The 23192-nt window shown below is 52.9% G+C and overlaps 1 protein-coding gene across 4 annotated transcripts; it reads right to left on the minus strand.

The window, feature by feature from the left end:
* Window positions 1-11506: 11506 nt before the first annotated feature.
* SPINDOC (spindlin interactor and repressor of chromatin binding) lies at window positions 11507-23116 on the minus strand. 4 transcript variants are annotated; one of them, XR_008714539.1, is made up of 7 exons: window positions 22799-23116; window positions 19050-19379; window positions 18844-18975; window positions 18559-18696; window positions 18226-18426; window positions 13385-13499; window positions 12128-12246 (listed from the first exon to the last, which is right to left on the minus strand). XR_008714539.1 is itself a non-coding variant. In XM_055580985.1 (6 exons), the coding sequence occupies exons 1-6, from the start codon at window positions 22923-22925 to the stop codon at window positions 12035-12037; spliced, it is 1140 nt and encodes a 379-aa protein (XP_055436960.1). In that variant the 5' UTR covers window positions 22926-23116; the 3' UTR covers window positions 11507-12034. The 4 variants fall into 4 exon arrangements, 3 of the variants coding, with proteins under 3 accessions (XP_055436960.1, XP_055436961.1, XP_055436962.1); XM_055580985.1 differs by lacking the exon at window positions 13385-13499 and having other exon boundaries at window positions 11507-12246; XM_055580986.1 differs by lacking the exon at window positions 13385-13499 and having other exon boundaries at window positions 11507-12246; window positions 19050-20476; window positions 22799-22912.
* Between the last annotated feature and the right edge of the window lie 76 nt (window positions 23117-23192).

A 23192-nucleotide genomic window follows, 5' to 3' on the forward strand; every position in this document is an offset into this window, starting at 1 on the left:
GGGCGGGTGGAAAATGACTCATCAGTATGCCCAAAGCTGCAGGCTTGCTCCTGGCTGGCAGCACGTGTGTCCGGGGGGACATTCCTGCTCCTGACCGTCATCCTCCCTGGGGAGGGCAGTGCCTGAGGTCCCCAGCCCCAAGGACAGCAGGGACATTTTCTGGCCCAGGTGGTGTCCTTAGTATCAACAGGGTCTGTGAACCCCTAGGAAACAAAATTCACAGGGCTTTGGCCCTCCTTGTCCCTCTTCCCAGAACTCCCCTCCCTAAGTAACTACATGTTCTCTCTGCTTAAAATGTCTCCAGAGGAGGCCCTCTCAAGCCTCCATTTCAAAACTGCCTCTCTTGATGGATGAACTTGCAAGCATATTACGGGAATGTGATCAGCCAGATTCAGAATGGAGGAACTTCAGTCCACAGAGCAAGCCACTGTGTTCTTAAGAAAAAAGAAAAGGTATAGGGAAAAAGAGGAAAGAAAGGCTGTTACAGGTTGAAACCTGTCAAGTGAATGCTGTGCGTGGACCATACTTAGACCATGATTCAAAGAAATCAGCTTTAAAAAGATTCCTGACAGAGTTCTTGAGATGGGTTGTACAACAACATGAATGTACTCACTATGTGTATTTCCCACAAACAAAATATTAAAAAATAACAACAACAAAAAAAACGATGTTTGTGGACCAACTGGGAAATGAGAACACTGAATGGATATTAAGTGACATTCAGTTCAGTCGCTCAGTCGTATCTGACTCTGCAACCCCATGGACCACAGCACGCCAGGCCTCCCTGTCCATCACGAACTCCCGGAATTTACTCAAACTCATGTCCATTGAGTCGGTGATGCCATCTAACCATCTCATCCTCTGTTATCCCCTTCTTCTCCTGCCTTCAATCTTTCCCAGCATCAGGGTCTTTTCAAATGAGTCAGCTCTTCACATCAGGTGGCCAAAATATTGGAGTTTCAGCTTCAACATCAGTCCTACCAATGAACACTCAAGACTGATCTTCTTTAGGATGGACTGGTTATATGTCCTTGTAGTGCAAGGGACTCTCAAGAGTCTTCTCCAACACCACAGTACAAAAGCATCAATTCTTCAGCACTCAGCTTTCTTTATAGTCCATCTCTCACATCCATACATGACTACTGGAAAAATCATAGCCTTGCCTAGACAGACCTTTGTTGACAAAGTAATGTCTCTGCTTTTTATGCTGTCTAGGTTGGTCATAACTTTCCTTCCAAGGAGTAAGCACCTTTTAATTTCATGGCTGCAGTCACCATCTGCAGTGATTTTGGAGCCCCCCCCAAAATAAAATCTGCCAGTTTCCCCATCTATTTGCCATGAAGTGTGGGACCAGATGCCATGATCTTAGTTTTCTGAATGTTGAGCTTTAAGCCAACTTTTTCAGTCTCCACTTTCACTTTTATCAAGAGGCTCTTTAGTTCTTCTTCACTTTCTGCCCTAAGGGTGGTGTCATCTGCATATCTGAGGTTATTGATATTTCTCCCGGCAATCTTGATTCCAGCTTGTGCTTCATCCAGCCCAGAGTTTCTCATGATGTTCTCTGTATGTAAGTTAAATAAGCAGGGTGACAATATACAGACTTGATGTACTCCTTTCCCGATGTGGAACCAGACTGTTGTTTCATGTCCAGTTCTAACTGTTGCTTTCTGACCTGCATACAGATTTCTCAAGAGGCAGGTCAGGTGGTCTGGTATTCCCATCTCTTTCAGAATTTTCCACAGTTTATTGTGATCCACACAGTCAAAGGCTTTGGCATAGTCAATAAAGCAGAAATAGAAGATGTTTTTCTGGAACTCTCTTGCTTTTTCGATGATCCAGCGGATGTTGACAATTTGATCTCTGGTTCCTCTGCTTTTTCTAAAAACAGCTTGAACATCTGAGAATTCACGGTCCACGTATTGCTGAAGCCTGGCTTGGAGAATTTTGAGCATTACTTTGCTAGCGTGTGAGATGAGGGCAATTGTGCGGTAGTTTGAGCATTCTTTGGCATTGCCTTTCTTTGGGATTGGAATGAAAACTGACCTTTTCCAGTCCTGTGGCCACTGCTGAGTTTTCCAAATTTGCTGGCATATTGAGTGCAGCCCTTTCACAGCATCATCTTTTAGGATTTGAAATAACTCAACTGGATTCCATCACCTCCACTAGCTTTGTTCGTAGTGATGCTTCCTAATGCCCACTTGACTTCACATTCCAGGATGTCTGGCTCTAGGTGAGTGATCACACCATTGTGATTATCTGGGTCGTGAAGATCTTTTTTGTGTAGTTCTGTGTATTCTTGCCACCTGTTCTTAATATCTTCTGCTTCTGTTAGGTCCATACCATTTCTGTCCTTTGTTGAGCCCATGTTTGCATGAAATGTTCCCTTGGTAGCTCTAATTTTCTTGAAGAGATCTCTAGTCTTTCCCATTCTATTGTTTTCCTCTATTTCTTTGCATTGATCACTGAGGAAGGCTTTCTTATCTCTCCTTGCTATTCTTTGGAACTCTGCATTCAAACGGGTGTATCTTTCCTTTTCTCCTTCGCCTTTTGCTTCTCTTCTTTTCACAGCTATTTATTAGGCCTCCTCAGACAGCCATTTTGCTTTTTCACATTTCTTTTTATTGGGGATGGTCTTGATCCCTGTCTCCTGTACAATATCACAAACCTCCATCCATAGTTCATCAGGCACTCTGTCTATCAAATCTAGTCCCTTAAATCTATTTCTCACTTCCACTGTATAATCATAAGGGATTTGATTTAGGTCATACCTGAATGGTCTAGTGGTTTTCCCTACTTTCTTCAATTTAAGTCTGAATTTGGCAATAAGGAGTTCATGATCTGAGCCACAGTCAGCTCCTGGTCTTGTTTTTGCTGACTGTATAGAGCTTCTCCATCTTTGGCTGCAAAGAATATAATCAATTTGATATCGGTGTTGGCCATGTGGTGATGTCCATGTGTAGAGTCTTCTCTTGTGTTGTTGGAAGAGGGTGTTTGCTATGACCAGTGTGTTCTCTTGGCAAAACTCTATTAGCCTTTTGCCCTGCTTCATTCCGTATTCCAAGGCCAAATTTGCCTGTTACTCCAGGTGTTTCTTGACTTCCTACTTTTGCATTCCAGTCCCCTATAATGAAAAGGACATCTTTTTTTGGGTGTTAGTTCTAAAAGGTCTTGTAGGTCTTCACAGAACCATTCAATTTCAGCTTCTTTAGCATTACTGGTCAGAGTATAGACTTGGATTACCATGATATTGAATGGTTTGCCTTGGAAATGCACAGAGATCATTCTGTTGTTTTTGAGATTGCATCCAAGTACTGCATTTTGGACTCTGGTTGACCATGTCTACTCCATTTCTTCTGAGGGATTCTTGCCCACAGTAGTAGATATAATGGTCATCTGAGTTAAATTCACCCATTCCAGTCCATTTTAGTTTGCTGATTCCTAGAATGTCAACGTTCACTCTTGCCATCTGCTGTTTGACCACTTCCAATTTGCCTTGATTCATGGACCTAACATTCCAGGTTCCTATGCAATATTGCTCTTTACAGCATCGGACCTTGCTTCTATCACCAATCACATCCACAACTGGGTGTTGCTTTTGCTTTGGCTCTGTCCCTTCAGTCTTTCTGGAGGTATTTCTCCACTGATCTCCAGTAGCATACTGGGCGCCTACCGACCTGGGGAGTTCATCTTTCAGTGTCCTATCTTTTTGCCTTTTCATACTGTTCATGGGGTTCTCAAGGCAAGAATACTGAAGTGGTTTGCCATTCTCTTCTCCAGTGGACCACATTTTGTCCGGACTCTCCACCATGTCCTGTCTGTCTTGGGTGGCCCTACATGGCATGGCTTAGTTTGAATTAGACAAGGCTGTGGTCCATGTGATTAGATTGGTTAGTTTTCTGTGATTGTGGTTTCAGTCTGTCTACCCTCTGATGCCCTCTCAGCACCTACCATCTTACTGGGGTTTCTCTTACCCTGGATGTGGGGTATCTCTTCACAGCTCCTCCAGCAAAGTGCAGCACTGGAGTGGTGGGCAGCCAAGAGAAGATACCGCACGTCCAGGGTCAGTAGCAGCAGCCGGGAGGAGATACCCCATGTCCAGGGTAAGTGACACCAAGGAATTATTAATTTTGCAAGTGCAATATGATATATTTTACTGAAAAGAGTCTGAATTTCTGAGTGATACAAACAGGCTTATTTACAGATGAAATGATACAATATCCGAGACTTTTTAAATTGTTGTTGTTGTTCATCAGTCTCTAAGTTGTGTCTGATTTCTTGCGACCCCATGGACTGCAGCACGCCAGGCTTCGCTGATATTCACTATCTCCTGGAGTTTGCTCAAACTCATGTCCACACGTCCATTAAGTCAGTGAGGCCATCCAACCATCTCATCCTCTCCCCTCATCCCTTCCCCCTTGCCCACAGTCTTTCCTAGAATCAGGGTCTTTTCCAATGAGTTGACTCTTCAATTAGGTGGCCAAAGTGTTGAAGCTCTAGCTTCAGCATTAGTCCTTCCAATGAATATTCAGGGCTGATCTCCTTTAGGATGGACTGGTTTGATCTCCTTGCAGTCCAAGGGACTCTCAAGAGTCTTCTCCAACATCACAGTTCCAAAGCATCAATTCTTCAGTGCTCAGCCTTCTTTATGATCCAACTCTCACATCCATACATGACTACCGTTAAAACCATAGCTTTGACTATACATACTTTGTGGGTAAAGTGATGTCTTTGCTTTTTAATATGCTGTCTGGGAATTCCAGTTGAGCTCTTTCAAATTCTGAAAGATGATGCTGTGAAAGGGCTGCACTCAATATGCCAGCAAATTTGGAAAACTCAGCAGTGGCCACAGGACTGGAAAAGGTCAGTTTTCATTCCAATCCCAAAGAAAGGCAATGCCAGAGAATGCTCAAACTACCGCACAATTGCCCTCATCTCACACGCTAGTAAAGTGATGCTCAAAATTCTCCAAGCCAGGCTTCAGCAATATGTGAACCGTGAACTTCCTGATGTTCAAGCTGGTTTTAGAAAAGGCAGAGGAACCAGAGATCAAATTGCCAACATCCGCTGGATCATGGAAAAAGCAAAAGAGTTCCAGAAAAACATCTATTTCTGCTTTATTGACTATGCCAAAGCCTTTGACTGTGTGGATCACAATAAACTATGGAAAATTCTGAAAGAGATGGGAATACCAGACCACCTGACCTGCCTCTTGAGAAACCTGTATGCAGGTCAGGAAGCAACAGTTAGAACTGGACATGGAACAACAGACTGGTTCCAAATAGGAAAAGGAGTATGTCAAGGCTGTATATTGTCACCCTGCTTATTTAACTTATATGCAGAGTATATCATGAGAAACGCTGGACTGGAAGAAACACAAGCTGGAATCAAGATTGCCGGGAGAAATATCAATAACCTCAGATATGCAGATGACACCACCCTTATGGCAGAAAGTGAAGAGGAACTCAAAAGCCTCTTGATGAGAGTGAAAGTGGAGAGTGAAAAAGTTGGCTTAAAGCTCAACATTCAGAAAACTAAGATCATGGCATCTGGTCCCATCACTTCATGGGAAATAGATGGGGAAACAGTGGAAACAGTGTCAGACTTTACTTTTTTGGGCTCCAAAATCACTGCAGATGGTGACTGCAGCCATGAAATTAAAAGATGCTTACTCCTTGGAAGGAAAGCTATGACCAACCTAGTAGCATATTCAAAAGCAGACATTACTTTGCCAACAAAGGTTCATCTAGTCAAGGCTATGGTTTTTCCTGTGGTCATGTATGGATGTGAGAGTTGGACTGTGAAGAAGGCTGAGCACCGAAGAATTGATGCTTTTGAACTGTGGTGTTGGAGAAGACTCTTGAGAGTCCCTTGGACTGTAAGGAGATCCAACCAGTCCATTCTGAAGGAGATCAGCCCTGGGATTTCTTTGGAAGGAATGATGCTAAAGCTGAAACTCCAGTACTTTGGCCACCTCATGCGAAGAGTTGACTCATTGGAAAAGACTCTGATGCTGGGAGGGATTGGGGGCAAGAGGAGAAGGGGAAGACAGAGGATGAGATGGCTGGATGGCATCACTGACTCGATGGACGTGAGTCTGGGTGAACTCCGGGAGTTGGTGATGGACAGGGAGGCCTGGCGTGCTGCGATTCATGGGGTCGCAGGGAGTCGGACTCAACCGAGCAACTGAACTGAACTGAACTAGGTTTGTCATATCTTTCCTTCCAAGGAGCAAGTGTCTTAATTTCGTGGCTGCAGGCACCATCTGCAGCAATTTTGGAGCACAAGAAAATGAAATGTCAGTTTCCACTTTTTCCCCATCTATTTGTCATGAAGTGATGGGACCAGATGCCATGATCTCTGCTTTTTGAATGCTGAGTTTTAAGTCAGCCTTTTCACTCTCCTCTTTTATCTTCATCAAGAGGCTCTTTAGCTCTTCTTCACTTTAAAAATTATTCATTTATGTATTTTGGCTGTGCCTGGTTCTTCAGTGCCGCATGGGCTTTCTCTGGCGGCAGAGAGAAGGGGCTCCTCTCGAGTTGCAGTTCGCAGTCTTCTCGTTGCGGTAGCTTCTCTTGTTCTCTTGTTGCTCTAGGCACACAGGCGTCAGTAGCTGCAGCTTGTGGGCTCTTGAGCGCAGGCTCAGTTGCTGCTGTGCACGGGCTTAGTTTCTCCAAGGCACGTGGAATCTTCCCCGACCAGGGATGGAACCTGTGTCCCCTGCACTGGCAGGAGGATTCTTAACTACTGTGCCACCAGGTAACTCCTGAGATTTGCTTTTAAATAATCCCAAAGGGAGGGGAAGATAAAGATAAATGAAAATTGTCCATATTTGTTCAAACTGGGTCATGGATACATCACGGTTCATTATTCCCTCTCTCTCTTCTTTTGGGTGGGTATGAAAATGTCTGTGATCAGGAATTTCCTGGTGGTCCAGTGGTTAGGACTCTATGCTTTCACTGGACTTGATCCCTGTTGGGGAACTAAGATCCCACAAATTGAGAGGTGAGGAAAAAGAAAGATGTCCATGATCATGAAAGAAGAGAGAAAAAAATAGGGCCCTTTCACCCAGCGCTCATCCCTGCTGGACGCCCAGAAAAGTTCCAAGTTTGCTGTCCATGGTGTGGGGAGAGCTGCGGCACGGTCTCATGCTCATGACTGTATTCAGAATACCTGAACAGTGAACGCCTCGCATCCAGCTGACAGCTGGGGCCGGGGTCCGAGTGGCCCCTTGAGCCTGAGCTCTGAAGAGTACAGTGATCTTGACCTTGGAGGGCCATGAGCTTGTCTCTCCAAGGCCAACCACTTAACCAGGAGGATGTGGGTGGGCAAGTGGTCAGATCAGAGAGAAGGAGTGGAGGGGTCAGGGCAGAGTCTGGAAAGGAGAAGCCCTTCCCTATGCCCTGTCCCCTAGGGCAGCCCCAGCTCATGTGGACATCACACGCTGCTTTTATAGCCTCCAAATACCAAGCCCAGTCTGATCCGGTCAGAGGTTAGAGTGAGGCCAGGGCAGCAGGCAGGACCCACCCAGGAGCCCAGGCACCTTTCAGGAGAAAGAGGTCAGTGAGGAACAAGACTCCCCACACCCTCAAAGCCTTCGGCTTGGTTCCCAGACATCATCACCTGAGACAGCTGTGATGAGCTGCTGCTGCTGCTAAGTCACTTCAGTCGTGTCCGACTCTGTGCGACCCCATAGACGGCAGCCAACCAGGCTCCCCCGTCCCTGGGATTCTCCAGGCAGAACACTGGAGTGGGTTGCCATTTCCTTCTCCAATGCATGAAAGTGAAAAGTCAAAGTGAAGTCGCTCAGTCGTGTCAGACCCTCAGCGACCCCATGGACTGCAGCCTTCCAGGCTACTCCATCCATGGGATTTTCCAGGCAAGAGTACTGGAGTGGGGTGCCATTGCCTTCTCCGGCTGTGATGAGCACCCCTCCACATTGTGGTGAGCCGCTCCAGTGGGCACTGCCAGGCACAGGGCAAGATCCCAGCAGGGGCCAGGGCCTGGGGGCCTCTGGAAGTTGGCACGACCAGGGCCCTGGGCACCACTATTACGGTCCTGGAGCAAAAGAGGTATGAGTGGCCTTCCCTGGTGGCTCAGCAGTAAAGAATCTGCCTGCCAATCCAGGGGACGCAGGTTCGATCCCTGGTCCGGAAGGTCCACTTGCCTTGGAGCAACTAAGCCTGTGTGTGCTGCAACAATGGGGCCCGTGCTCTAGAGCCCGGGAGCCACAACTGCTGAGACCTAGTGCCCTAGAGCCTGCTCCACAAGATAAGCACTGCGATAAGCCCAGTCACCACAACCAGAGAAAAGCCCTCATGGAAATGAAGACGCGGTACAGTCAAAAATAAATAATAAATGAAATTAGGAAAACAAAAAAGGTGTGAGTGCTTGTTGTTTTGAATGCGCTTCCCGATTCCTGAGTCCACTCCCACCCCAAACCTACCGAGGGTCTCCAGGCTCTGGAGGGAAGACGTGTTGGGCCTCCCTAGGGCACAGACAGGCCGCGGGGCACCGGAGACAGCAGCTCTGTGGCCACAGACCTGGGCCCGGCCAGCTTCTGCTGCTGTAGTTGCTCTGGGATGGCAGGCGAGGTACCACGTGTAGCTGGGGGCACCTGTTTCCTCATCTGTATCACAGGCACAGCGTGGGGCGACCCACCCTGGGGACCAGGGCGGTGTCCTGTCCACCCCCCCAGTTCCTGGCACCAGGGCTGCCCAGGGCCTGCATTCGCGGCTGTGCAGTCTGACCCTGCAGGGTGCTGCTCCTGCTGCCCCGGGCCTCCTGGAGGTGGGGCCTGAGGAGACCAGAGGCTTTGTTGTTGGTGTTGGAGAGGCCCAAAATGGTGGCTTTGCTTCCTGTCCGCAGGCGGGTGAGCTCTGACCACGGAAAGAGGTCAGAAAGGGACTGGCTGGATTCAGTGATGTGAAGGCGACCGGCTCCAGGGAAGTGGGGAACAGACACACGGGCTGCGGTGGGGTCACCTTACCTGTCAGCGCACCTGCAACAGCAGCTCCCATCCTGCCTCGGGGTCAGCTGGGTGCCCCCAACAGACTGGCCAGGGGGACAGACAGAGAGAGGCTGCGATCCCCTCAGAGAGGCTCTCCCACCCCAGACCTCCCCACACCCCATGGTGTGCAGGACTTCCCAGTTCACCGAGGGCCGGAAGGCAGTCTCATTTGAGCCAGACTGCAGCCTGGCCGTGTGTGCGCGTGTGCGCACGCGTGAGAAAGCTGGGGTGGGAGGCACTGGAAAAGGGGGGGTCAGGTTGCTGGAGCCACAATCTGGACCAGAGCCATGATGGAACTGGATGCTACACAGATGCTCAGCCAGTGACCCCCATTGTCCAACCATAGCTCAGCTTCTCTTCAAGGAGAGAAGTGGGTGCTTCTTCCCTTTCCTCAGTCTGGCTCTGCCCACAGGTCTCTAAAAAGAGCTCTCTGACCTAGACCCCAAGGAAGGCCGTTGTGAAGGGTGGCAGGTGGCCGGCCGGCCTCAGAGCGCAAAGGAGTACTGGGCACTAGGGGCACGGGTCGGGGGTTGGGCGGTGACACCCTTGTCCTGATTCTTCTCAGTTGTGGCTGGACTTCGGCACTGCACCATCAGCCCCTGGGTCGCTGATATTTGCGAGGGAGGCTTTCCTGGTGTTGCAGCCTCTATGGCAGTGACTCTGGCCCAGGTGGTGGACCCCAAGCAATCCTTCACTGGTGTTCAGAAACCTCCTTCCGCACTCTGGGTGGAGCCATGTCCCAGGCTCCACGCTCTGCCTCTCCCTGGAAGCCCAGAGGTGCCCACAGGCAGCTTCCAGCCTCACAAGCTCATGGAGTCCCGAGGTGCCCGGCTGAGGCTGGGCAGATCCCTGCCACCCGAGATGTGGGGCTTAAGCCACGGAAGAACCACACCACCAGCAGTTACTCCGACAGCTAGCTTGTGATAGCAGAGGACCGCATTCGGAGGACCAGCCCACACAGGAAAAACGTCACAAAGGAATACACACCAATAGGGCACTTCACAAACATTTATTGAGCACCTGCTCTGCGCCAGGCCCTACGCAGGACACTAGGAAAATGAAGTCAATGCAATCCAGCCCTCGCCCAGAAGGAGCTCACAGTCTAGTGGGCCAAACCTTCAATCATTAACAGCTGTGAAGATGCATTTAGCTTCACAATTGTACAACGAGCTTTTCTGTAAGTTCTCCCAATTGTCAACACCCAACAACACAGCCACGTTGTTTTAAAAGCACATTGGCATAAATGTAAACAGTCACACGACTGAAAAGACAGACAGCAACCACCGGCAATAATTCATAGTCCGTGGTTCAGAGCATTTCAGCATTATTTATTCCTTTCTATTTGGTAGGATACAAGTTCTGCCAATTTGCAGAAATGGGGGGAGAGACACAGGGGAGTTCCGTGGCCCTCATGCACTGGTGGAGTGGCCCGAGACACCAGGAGTCCTGAATCCTTGCTCAGTTTTCCTCCACCACAGCACACGTCTGGTCTCCCCTGGAAAAGGGCCCCTGACATCCTCGGGCTCTTTCTCCCGAGCTCATCAGAGAGGGAGAAAGGGCCACATCCCACAAACCAACCACGCCTGGTTGGGCCCATGGGTGACATCAGCTCAGACAGCCACACAGCACAGCCTGCTCAGCCCAGACTCTTCCGGATTTCGGGACCAGCCTTCTGGTCAGTCTCAGAACCTGCTGGGCTCAGTGTTGTACAGAACAACTGCCCTGCGAGTCCATCCCCCCCAGGATGCACAAGACCCATCAGAAGCAGTGGAGCAGGCCAGGGGCAGAGGGTGGAGGGCCCTATTTCTCCCACCCACCCCTGGATTCTACATGGGACAGTCAAGTTAGGGATCTGAGTGCTCTCTCTGTGCCTCTCTTGAGAGCCCCCATCACCACAGAGGAAAAACAACCCTACGCAGGTTTGGCTGGTGATGGCTAGTTTAGGAGGGAAGGAATATGGGGGAAGTTTAGTAAGGAATATGGGGAAGAGATCCAAAGTGGGTTATCTCCTGGTTCAGGGAACCGGAAAACCAGGCAAAGGCTCGCTGTATGTAAGCGAAGGAGATGAGGGCTAACCGCGAGGCTGAAAGGTTGGAGGCGGCCTGCCTGCCTTCCCTTCCTGTCATGGGGCAGGGGAGGGGCGGGCAGGCATCGGTGCCCCTGCACGCTGGCCACAGCCAGGGCATACCAGAAAGATGACCCTAGGTCTCAGCTCCTCCCCGGGCGCCCCAGTATGGCCTGTCTCGGACGGAGGTTCACCAAGTGAGTCAGAAGGTATGTGTAAAAGGCGCTCCTGACCACACTGGAGGGCAGGGGTGAGGGGAGGGGCTGAGGTGCCCCTCTGACAAGGCCTGTCCCCACCCCGCGCCAGCCTCCGGGGCCACAGCTTTCCGGCCCACGCTCAGGACCCCTCTCAGCTCTCCTGCTTCTCAGGGTCGCTCTAGGGGGCCGGACAGCCTGCTAGCAAACCCCTCCCCGCAATGATGGCCCAGACGGAACTCTCTTAATAAAAAAAAATAATTTATTGTCAACAAAGGAGATATATACAACAGGAAAAGAGGTGAACAGGACAGTGAGTGACCAGTCGGCCACCAGTGGGGATGGAGCGGGAAGAGGTAATGGAGGCCTCCTGCTCTGGGGGCCTGCGGGGGGGAGGAGAGGCGTCCCCCGAGGTAGTGGGGCTCAGTTCACGACCACCTCCTGTGTAAGGCACTGTGCCGAGGGAGAATGGGGGGCCGAGAGGGCGGGAGGTCGGGGGACAGTAGAGGTCGGGGTCAGCAAAAGGATCGGGTGGGTGTTCTCCACAGGCCCAATGCCCTACCGCTCGACAGCCATCGGCGGCCCCTGGCCCGGCCTCACGCCTCGCCCCGAGTCACGGCAGATGCTACCCACCCTCCTCTCCTCCATTCTGCTGGCACCTGGTTCTACCCTTTCTCTCAGGCAGCCGAGCTGGGGGGCTCTGCGTGATAAGCCCAAGGGGGACACTGCCTCCTCCCTCCCTCCCTCCCACCCCAGAAAAGCAAGAACCTACAGGCCACTCCCCGCCTCTGGCTGTGCCCCCACAGTGCTGCTGGATTCCGACAGCGCCGCGGGCCAGTCTGGGGCGTCACTTGCTCCCATGCCCTTGGCGCCCTGGGGGTGCTTGGACCAGTCTTGCAGGAGGCTGACTGCGGGGGGCTCCTCCAGTCGCACACGGATGACCTGGAGATCCAGCGTCCCGCGAAGCCCTGGAGGGGGAGCTGGGCAGGGGTGAGGGCAGAGAGCAGTCAGGGCCCTCCAGGCCATCGCCTCTGGGTGTTCCTGGAAGGTCTGGGTAAGCCACATCCCCCTTCCCAGGCCTTCCATTCCACAGCCCTGGACCTGTAGTCAGAGGGGAAGCCCAGGGACAGTGGGAGGCCTCGCTCCTGGTCCACCCGAGGACCAGTGCTGACCACAGAGGCATCACGCCTCCTGGGGCATCCGCCACCAGCCCTCTGCAGCCTTCCTCCTGTGTGTATTTCCCACACGGATGCTTGGTGCTGTCCTCTGCTCCCCTCACCCCTTTATCTTCAGCTGACTGTTTCACCTGAAACTTACTGGGCATCCTAGCCTGATGGGCTCTGCCCTGCATGGGCAGAGGTGGTGGGATGGAGAACACCCCAAAGGAGAGAGACAGGGCTCTCACAAAAGAGCTCCCAGGTGAATATGCAGGGTGGAGGAGGGAGCACTGCATGGAGAGTCCTGGGGTGAACATCCAGCTCTGCTTTGCAAACCTGACCAGGCTCTTTATCTCCCGAGTCAGTACCGGCCACGCAGGGATCACGTGTCCACATTACCAGCATGGAGAAGCTACTCACAATGGGCAAAATCGGATCTCAAGATGGGAAAGCGGGCTGCTGACGGCCCTGTCAGGTACCAACCCCGCCCTGGGCACTGCGTAAGCAGGTCCAAAAGTTACATCAAAAAGCAAACCCAGAAAACAGAAACCGGTGACGGCAACTGTGAGGTGTCTGCGTACTTAGTGATTTGGCAGAGAAAACGGGTACAGCTTTGCTACACCGTTTGCTGGGATGGAACATGACTGAATGGCTGCCACTGGGTTGTGCAACTGAACAGACTCTGCTTTGTATTCACATGAGCTGGTCTGCCTTCCTGACACTCTACGCCCCTTGAGGACAGGTGCGGCCCACTCGTTGGGCTCTTTAATTCAACAATAACTTACTGGGCAACCACACTGTGCCCAACGCTAGTCTAGCTGCTGGGGGTTCCCCAGGACACAGGGCAGATCAAGTGGCCTTTCTGGAATTTATGTTCCAGCAGTGAAAGCCAATAAACAAGATAAACAAATTAAAAACGCAATGTGATATATACGGATGGAAGCAAAGTAAAAAAGCACACCAGAGTAGGGGACAGGATATCAGGGAGGATCTCACAGAGGTGACCGGAGCTGACCCGTGAGCAAAGGTGGGCAGGAATTGAGGAGTCCGCAGTGTCTAGCTGGGGAACAGCATTCCTGGTGGGAGGAAGAGGACATGCGGATGCCCTGGTGAGTGGGAAAGGTGAGGACCACCAGTCCCACGAGGACTCTGAGTTTTCTCTGGGATGTGACAGTGAGCGCTGGAGGGCTGAGCAGAGCAGTGATAGGATCCCACTTGTGTTTTCAGCAGGGGGTCTGGCTGCTATAGGAGACTGACCGCAGCGGGCAATCATCAGAAGCCAGGAGACAGTCTGCTAAGGAACCCTGGATGAAGGGAGCAGCAGTAGAGATAGTGAGTGAGTGTGAGTATGTGTGTGTGTGTGTGTGTGTGTGTGTCAAACCTGAGCATCTTGGAGGTGGGGCTAACAGGATTTGCTGACAGACTGAAGTGGGGTCTGAGAGAGATAGATGACGACTCTGAGGCTTTGGTCCAAGCAAACTGAAGAATGTGGCAGCCAGCTTCCCGGGGAAGTGAAGCCCTGGGAGGCTGGAGTAAAGAGGCTGGGGGTAAGAGGAGGAGACCACGGGTTCCATTCAGAAACGCTGTCAGAAACACAGGGTTTGGGGGATCTTTTATACAACCAACCAGACACATCAACTGCACAAGAGAGAGGCTGGAACCGAAGGGACAGGCCCGGGGCGGAGGGGAAGGTGGGACCATGACAAGCTTCAAGCCTAGGATCACCCAGGGTGCGAGTACAGATCCTGACTCATGGTTGGGTCATTCATTCATTTGCCAAATACACAGATGGCACCCATTCTGGGCTGGGCACTGGGAATATTACTGTGAATGAATCAGGCAAACTTCCAGACCCAAGGAAGCATAATACTCTAGAAACAGGAAGTAGAACCACCATAGGATCCAACTTTGAGAGCTGGAAGCGAACAGGCAAGAGAGGTAGGGGCAACCCCCTCATGGTGCGGCCCGAGAGGCCGAGGGCAGAATGAGCCTCCAGGAAGGAGGGCAGGACAGGCTCCTGGTTTCTGCCGATCAGGAAAGACAAGGACTGAGAACTGACCACTGGGTCTAACTTTATGGAGGCCAGTGGCAATCTTGCCAAAAAAGACATGTAGGTGGTAAGCGTGAGGCTGAATCTAGTGGCTTCCAAAGACAGACTAGAGATGGTAGAGAAAAGCTTTTCAGCAAAGCTAGGGACAAATGTGACAGAGGCTATGATGGATGAGGGCTGAGAAGGGAGAAATAACATCTCTGTGTAAGCTGATGGGGAAGACCTGAAGGAAAGAACAGCTCGGGGTCCAACAGAGGAGACTTGATCCCTGGCACTCGTGGCAGGCTTGGCGCTGCATGGGCGAAACACACATGGGCGGCCCGAGGCTCAGTTTCCTCTTCTGTAAACCAGGGGCTCAGCACCCCGAGCCCAGAACCACCCCCACTTGCCTCCTGGCCCGGCCCAAATCCCTCTGCTCCCCCAGCTTCAGCCTTCTTCTCTTCCTCCACACGTATGCATGTGTGTGCAAATGTGAGCACCTCCTCTGGGGGTGGCTGGGACCCATCTCTCGTTTCTCACTAAGGCTCACCTGAGCAGAGACTCTGGAAATGTCACCACCAGAGTGATGAGTGAAGGCAGTTGCCATCCACTCATCTGTCAGTAAATCTTTTCCAAGGGCTTTCTTTGTGCACGCCCTGTTCCAGGTGCAGAGGGTACAGCAGCGAACAAAGCCTGCCACGCATGAAGCTCACACACACACACACACACACACACTCTTCTTCTTGGTCCAGTCACACACACACACTTTCTTCTCCTTGGTCCAGTCTCACACACACACACACGCACGCACACACACACCCCCGTCTTCTCTTTGATCCAGTCTCTCACTCACACACTTTTTTCTCCTTGGTCCAGTCTCACATACACACACGTGCACGCGCATGCACACACACACACCCCCGTCTTCTCTTTGGTCCAGTCTCTCTCTCACTCACACACAGTTTTTTCTCCTTGGTCCAGTCACACACACCACATTCTTCTCCTTGGTCCAGTCACACGCACAAACACTTTCTATTTCTTGGTACAGACACACACACACACACTCTTCTTGGTCCAGTCACATACACATACACACTTTCTTCTCCTTGGTCCAGTGTCTCACACACACACCCCATCTTCTCTTTGGTCCAGTCTCTCTTACACACTTTTTTCTCCTTAGTCCAATCTCTCTCTCACACACACACACACACACACACACACACACACATTTTTCTCCTTAGTCCAATCTCACACACACACACACATTTTTCTCCTTAGTCCAGTCTCTCTCTCTCACACACACACACACACACACACACACACTTTCTTCTCCTAGGTCCAGTCAGAACACACTGGTCTAGCTGAGGTATCCTAAGCCAGGTCTCAAGGTCTTATTCTAATTAAACACCAGCAAGGATTTTCTCCACTACTTGCAAGTGGGCCCTCAGGGCTCACCGCCTCTCCTGGCCTGGACACCCTCATCCTGTAAGGCCCCAGAATGTCCAGCAAGTCTTCCCTGATGGCTTCACACACGTCCATCAGCTCAGCTGACCACAGTGACTTCCTGCCCACTCCCAACTTCTAAATCCTTGATTTTTAATTTTCTTTTTTAAAGTGGTAGGATCTCTAGTCCAATAAGACCTTTGGAGAACTTCAAAAAATTAAACAACTCAAAGTAGAACATTCTGGTTGAAGCCTCACATGTTTCTGAGACATCTGAGCTTTGGGTTCTTAAAACCCAAAACCAGTTGCAGTCACTAGTCTGGAGGCCGTACTGCGCGCAGAACCATCACGGGCACCTGCTGGCCTGGATTTGCTGGCCTGGGCCTCTCAGAGGACCACTTGTGTCATTTCTCAGGGCGCTTCCTGGGTTGGGCTGCAGGCACGCGCACCGCTGTGTCACTCACCATCTCCTGCGGTTTCTGGACTGTCCCCAACCTCTCCAGGTCCCTGCCGCTGCCAGGACATGGCTCAGAGCCTCCCTCCCTTTCAAATCATTCAGATGGCTGAACCCCGAAGTCTCAGGCTCTGCCCACTCACCCCAAACAAACCTGAGACCTCAAGGATGCTCTTCTCAGCTACTGGTCACTCCAGACAGGTGGAGTTTGGGCCCAGGGTACCCCAAGGCTTGAAATGAAGCCCCCGCCTTCTAGAAGGAAACCAGAAGACCCACCAGCCAGTGGGAGAGGTCAGCTGTGTACAGCAGAAGTCCGCTGACATGAGGGGGACCAGGAAACACACGAGTCTAGGCAGAGTGCGGTCCTGGGAAGGCAGGACGCAAGGTGACTCAAGCTGAGACCTGAGACAGTTAAAACCCCATGGGGGTGAGGCCCACGTTCAGACTGGAGACAGCAGAGCCCCTTTGGGTCAAAAATAAACAGACAGGAGTGTATAGGCACCTATGTGCACGCAGAGCTTTGTGAGAGGTTGGACAGACATAAGCCAAATTTTTGACAGTGGTCACCACTGAGTGACGTGGGCTGAAGGGAAGTGAAGCTTTTTCTTTAAGCAAAAAGCACGCCTCCTTTTTGGGAGCCCTGCTCTGGGGAGCCTCCAGCACCCCGTGTGCCGTCTTTCTCGGGGCTTCAACTCCAAGTGCCTGTTTCAGGTGGGCCGGGATGTGGTACTCTGTGTATCACATTCACTCCTTCAAGAACCACTTTCTGCACCCTAGATGTTGCGAGCAGGGCCTGGCCTGGCGAGACGAAGAGAGAGAGGAACCAGGCGCCCCGCTGGAACACAGCCCAGTCTCATCTCAGTTCTGCTACTGCCGCGTCAGGTGACTGTGCTAGCAAGAGCACCAGTCCCTCAGAGACGTCCACGTCCTCATCCCCAGGGCTGTGGGTATCGTTCGTTCACGGGGGGTGAGAATCAAGGCTACAGGAGGAACTGACGTTGCTCAAAAACCAAGTTTAAAATTCAATGGAACCTTGGATGACCTAGGAGGGCTCAGTGTAACCACAAAGGTTCTTAAAGGGGAAAGAGGAGGTCGAAGAGCGAGAACCAAAGATGGCAGCCTAAGAAAGCCTGGGCACGGCTGGCTCTGAAGACGGAAAGCGAGCACAGCTGAGGAATACAAGCAGCCGCGAGAGACTGCAAGAGGCAAGACTCCCTCTTTAGGAGTCAGAAAGGAGTTGGCCCTGCCGACACCCGGCCTGGAGCCCGCTGACACCTCCCGTACGAGGACTCTGGCCTCCTGAACTAAAAGGCAGTGTATCTGTGTTGTTGTCAGTCACTGAGTTTGTGGTAATCTGTTACAGCAGCCACAGGAAGGGAACACATGGACGTGGAAAAGGAACCACCTCTCTGAGACTCAGCCTGTCCATTCGGAAAAAGACACTTTTATAAGCGCCAAATGAGCTGCATATAAGTTTCTTAAAACCAGAGAACATGATATAAATCCCAGTGCCCACTGGTATTACCAGACACACCCTGAGCTGAGGGTCTGTGGCGCGTTGACCTCCGTCTCCTGTCATCAGTCCCATTTAGGCCCCTGGTGGGCACCTCAGGCCCCAGCTGGAATCAACCATGAGTGCGGTGATGGGTGTCAGGCTTTGGGGAACACTTGGCCTAACTCAACCTAACAACCAGGATGCTCCCAAGGAGCGTGCCAAAACCTCAGCTCTCAGGCTGGCTGCTGTATTTAAATCCACCTGCCCTCAGCCCAGCTGCCCGGGGACCAGAGCGCCGGTCACCTCTGCCTGGGGCTCCACCCTGGGGACGCGGCCTTCCCAACCCTGCACACCTGCCGCCCCCCCTGCTCAGGCGCTCACCTGGGGAGGGGCTTTCCGGCTGGAGACGATCTCCTTGGGCCCCTTTCCCCTCTTTGGGCAAGTCTCTGCGGTTTGAGGCCCTGAGCTGGGTGTGGGAGAAGAGCTGGAGGGCGAAGCCGGCCGGGAAGCTGCCATCCGTGAAGTGCCGGACCTCGGCCGGAGCAGCAAAGGTCTCCATGGGCGAGTCCGGTGAGGGGGGATCTGAAGGAAGGACGGGATCAAACTGTGAGGCCACACTCCCAAGGCCCGCCTGGTTCTCGGCTGAGGTGCATGTGACCCCTGCACCTCCCACCCCAGCTTTCCCCCTGGAGCCCACACCTTCCTCCCCTTCACCTGGGTCAGGGTCTGGGTCTAGGTCCAAGGTTTTGGTCATAGGTCTGCCTCTTTTCTTCCTGACCGGCTCCTCCCCAGAGGGCTCCTTGCATCTCTGACCACGGGGCTTCTTGCTTACTGGCTCTGGAACAGGGGCCGCTGCAAAAGATAAGACCTTTTTAAGAGGCCTGACTCCCGCAACTTCAGGGCTGCAGGGTACCTGCTGAGCATCCTGTCTCCACCCAGCTGGCGGGGCTCATGATACCCTCACCCCAACTCAGCCTCGCTGGCTTTGGGATAACTGACCAGGAAGTTCCAGAGGGCGAAGCCCCCTGGGCCGGGTCCTTCTGGGGAGGGACTGGTTGTCCTCGGAGTCGAGGAGAACGACAATCTCTGCTGGCATCCTGGCAGAGTCCGGGTCGGAGTCCTGGCCTGAGTCTGAAGTGGGCAGATACCAGTGATCAATCACGAGCTCCGACTCTCCCCTCCGCCCCCACCCCTGCCCCCACTACCTGAGTGGGGTGGGGACGGCTGCTCCGCTCCAAAGTCTTGCACAAGGGCCGCCCCCTCACTCCAGGCCTCCAGGATGTTGCTCTTCTCGGAAGGGCTCAGGTCCAGGGTGTGAGGATGCTGCTCCAGGATGTGGGCGCGCGCCGTGTCTGCTGAGGGGGCCTGGATCTCGGCCCCACACACCATGCACAGCGCCCGCCCGCTGCCTCCCGGGCTGTTCCCCACCAGAAACTCCTGCTCCCAAGACACCTGCTGCCTGGGCTCCTCAGAGCTATCGCTGCCCGCCTCCAGGAGGCTGGGCCTGGGAGGTGGGATCTTTTCCTGCTGGGCCACTAAGGAGGAGAGGAGGGGAAAGGTGTTATCAGTAGAGTTGCCCACACCAGCAAGAGAGAACAGGGTTCCCCAAGCCTGGCGGTGTGTGCAAGGAAGGACCTTTCCCATCTAGAGTCTCTTTTCTTCCCCCTCTGGAGCCCACAAGGCACCAGCCACAATAAAAGCAGCAGACATACCACCACATCCCGCTAGCCCAATCTAGTCTCCGACCACAGGTCCAACAGGTTTTTCCAAAAACTGCATTCCAGCATGGCTCTGGTCTGGGCACACCTGTTCAGACCACCCCATCAGTCTGGCAAACTTCTTTCACGGCCCTACTCAAATCCTCGGCCCTGTGAAGCCTTTCCGATCACCCACCCCCGGCAATTGCATCCACACCTGACTTCTGACAGTGCTCACTTCCTCAAGGACAAGAACAGCAAACTTTGTCATCTTATTCTCCTGCAGGGCCTGGCATGCAGGGAGGCGATGCTCGATGAGCTTTGGGTCAGTGAAGGGCATCCAGGCCTGGTCCTCCACTCGTTGGGGCCCTGTCAAGGGGCCTCTCCCCCAAAGCCTTTGAGCGGTGACCTTGTCCATCCCCAAGGGTGGACCCAGCACCTTCTCCCTGTGCACACAGGACCATGACATTTGACAGGGTGGGAACCGTTCTCAGCTTCGCAAAGAATGCAGGCTCAGATCCTCGTGAGCCTGGCAGCTCAGGGCTTTTAATCCCTTGTGGGTGCACCTCTCTCCCACCTGAGAGGATGGGGCAATATACAAACAGGGGAGGTCCTAATACCTGGGGACTTCCTGGAAGAGGTGGCATCTGAAACAGGTCTGAGAATTGGCTTGGTCTCAGAAGGTTTAGCTCCAAGGCTGGGCGGTACCTCTCCCCCAGGTGAGGGTAGCTGCAGTTCTTTCCCACCACTCCTCCAAAATAGCTTTGTCAAGGTCACCAATGCTACACCCAGCGGTCAGTGCTTCAACTTCATCCCCTGGCAGATCACTTCTTCCATCTTGATTTTTGTCACCTGGTTTCCAGGGCACCACCTTCTGTTGGTTCTTTTCTTACTTCACGGGGGCTCTTTTTCGGGCACCAGTGCCAGTTCCTTCTCTAGGAGAGAACCGTCTTCTCACCAAGGCCTGCCTGCCATTCCTGAGAAAGCGGCCATCAGCCCCACCTGAGTGTCCTGTTCCCCTCACTTCATCTCCTCCAGAGCACACAACACTGCCTGACGACACATGTGCTTTCTTTGTTCCCTGTGTCTCACTTCGCCGCAGGTCTGTGACAGCATGGATTTTTTGATCCTTCACACCTGTATCTCCAGCAACTGGCCCAGTGCCTGGCATGCTGTGGCATTCAGCAATGTCTGGTAAGGATCGACTCAGTCTCCAAGCTGGAACCATGGGAGCATTCCACGACTCAGTCCTAGGACCCCTTCTCTGTCCACCTCCTTCCTCTGGCGGTCTTGCCCCAAAGCCTGCCTGCTGACAACTCCCATGTCTATACCTCTAGCCAGACACTCCCAGGAAATTTAGATACACCTGTCTTATTTCTCATTGGACCTCTGTGCTTCAATGTGCTTCTCAAACTTGTCTTGTTCAAACTGTAACCTCCTACAGGCCTGCCCCTCAGTCTTTGCAAATGGGAAGTCCATCCTTCCAGTCACTCAAGCCAAAAACCTCGAATTTGTGTTTTTCTTACCCCCGTGCACCAAACCTTTCAAGAAATTTGTTTTAGGATCTTCGCAATTGCTGTTCTCTCTGCCTAAAATGCCTTACCTCCAATTATCTACAGGATTCCATTCCCCACTTCCTTTGGTCTATGTTCAAAATTCACCTTATTAAGAAGACTTTCCCGACCACTTGCTACTCCAAATAAACCACTCTCACTCTTCTTGATTCAGTGTTCTCTAAACTACTAGTCACCATCTAACAAGCTATACATTTATTTATATTCATCTATCTTTGGTCATTAGCATATACACACAAGTTCCGGAAGAGCAGGGTTTCGACTTTGTTTACACTAATTAGCATGCCCAGCCTAAAACAGTGCTTGACATGTAAGTGTGCGTGCTCAGTCGTGTCTGACCCTTTGTGACCCCATGGACTGCAGCCTGCCAGGCTCCTCTGTCCATGGGATTTCCCAAGCAAGAATACTGGAGTGGGTTGCCATTTCCTGCTCCAGGGGATCTTCCTAACCCAATGATCAGACCCACATCTCTGCGTCTCCTGCACTGGCAAGCAGGTTCTTCACCACTGCACCACCTGGGAAGCCCTGACATATAAGAGGCTCCCCCAAAGACTTGTTGCATGAACCCACTTCTCTGGTGAAGGAGGATGTTCTCGCAGTTGTTGAGATGGTTAACTGAGACAGTCTGGCACTGAGCACTCAATAAATGCTAGCAAAGGTAGGGAGAGAACCTCTTTCGGACGGAAAATGCTTTATTTCCCTCATTTTAAAGCCCTCCAAAAAGGAAGAGAGGCGGTGTAGGGAGACGTTAGTATGTTCTGCTGAAGCTAAATGAATGGCCTTGCTCTCAAGCTTTTGGGTATTGTCCCCACTAAGATAGGAGGTATCCAGGAATGCAAAGATCTGCATTTTCATGAATAGTATGTCTTCCATGAAGGTGGCCCTTTGTTTCCTTAGGGCCCTCAACATCCTGAGGGCTGGAAAAATCGGTGGAGAAGGAAGGGAAAGTAAGTGCTTACACATTGCTCTTCAAATCCCCTCTCAAGGCCCATCTCCCTCTAGAGTGGCCGAGGGCTCCTGTAGCAAACATTTAATAAAACTGGGTGCCGTAAGCAATCCTTTTCACCCTTCTAGCGCCAGAATCTGACACCTGTAGCTTATGCGTGTACAAGGCCTGGGAATGGTGGCGGGGAAGCGCAGGAAAGCTTTAGGCTTGGAGCGCCCTTAAAACCCACCTCTCGGCGGGCTACACCGGCGCCTGCCTCCACCCACCGAGTCGCTCCGAACCCCGAGGGGAAGGGCCCCGGCCTCCGGCCTGGAGGCCTTGACGCCCCTCGGCCTAGAACACAGCCTGGCTCCTGGGCCTGCCTCTGCCTCCCCGGGCGGGGGACCCGCCAGCGTCACCTCGAAGCCGTCGTGCTGGGCCCGGGCGAGGGGGCGCTCGGGCACCGGAAGATCCGGAGCGCGCCGGGCGTGGATCGAAGGCTCCAGACCCCGGGCAGGGGCGGGGGAGGGGGAGTTCGGGGAGGCCTGAGATTCCAAACCCTGGTGTGGGGGTGGAGCAAAAGCGCGCCAGGGCCTCAGACTCGGTGAGGAAGGGGGCGCCCGGGCCTCAGGCTGGAGTCGGGTGGGGGCGGTTGGGCACCAGACTGGAGGTGGGGGAGGGGTACCCGGACCCCCGACTGAGGAGGGGACGCCGAGCCCGGACCGTGACGCGGAAGTGGGATCCCCTCCCCTCCTCACCTCTAAGCATCGGCTCGGGCCGCGGAATTACGGCCACCACCATGGCCTCCTCGTCATCCTCCCCTTCCTCGCATTTGAGCGTCACCTCGAAGCAGTCGAGCGCGGCGCCCTCGGCCTTCAGGGCCATGGCGCGGCCCGGGGGGTGGGGTGGGGTGGGATCTTGGTGACCGGACGCCGAGAACGGGCGCGCAGGCCTGGGCGCCGAGGGCGGCTGCCACTTCGCGCCCCGCGCAGTCCCCTCCCCGCCGCCCGCCGCTCGCCGGCCCAGCCTGCGGACGGGCGCGTCTGGGCCTCCCTGAGACCTAGACCGTCAGGACCCCGGGGTGGGGGGGGGGGGGGAGGGCTCAATCCGGGGCCCCAGCCCCCCGCCGCTCCCTTTTATGGAGGCTCATTG

Source organism: Bubalus kerabau, chromosome 5 (genome assembly GCF_029407905.1).
Source record: "Bubalus kerabau isolate K-KA32 ecotype Philippines breed swamp buffalo chromosome 5, PCC_UOA_SB_1v2, whole genome shotgun sequence".
Lineage (NCBI taxonomy): Eukaryota > Metazoa > Chordata > Mammalia > Artiodactyla > Bovidae > Bubalus > Bubalus kerabau.

What these genes read in the sequence shown, in the direction of transcription:
- SPINDOC (XM_055580985.1), bottom strand. Translation starts at nt 22,925, where the DNA reads ATGGCCCTGAAGGCCGAGGGCGCCGCGCTCGACTGCTTCGAGGTGACG. An exon ending in AGACCCAGACCCTGACCCAG is followed by an intron (nt 18,427 to 18,558) that starts GTGAAGGGGAGG and finishes TCCTTCCTTCAG; the next exon opens with ATCCCCCCTCACCGGACTCG. An exon ending in GCCGGAAAGCCCCTCCCCAG is followed by an intron (nt 12,247 to 18,225) that starts GTGAGCGCCTGA and finishes ACCCCTGCCCAG; the next exon opens with CTCCCCCTCCAGGGCTTCGC.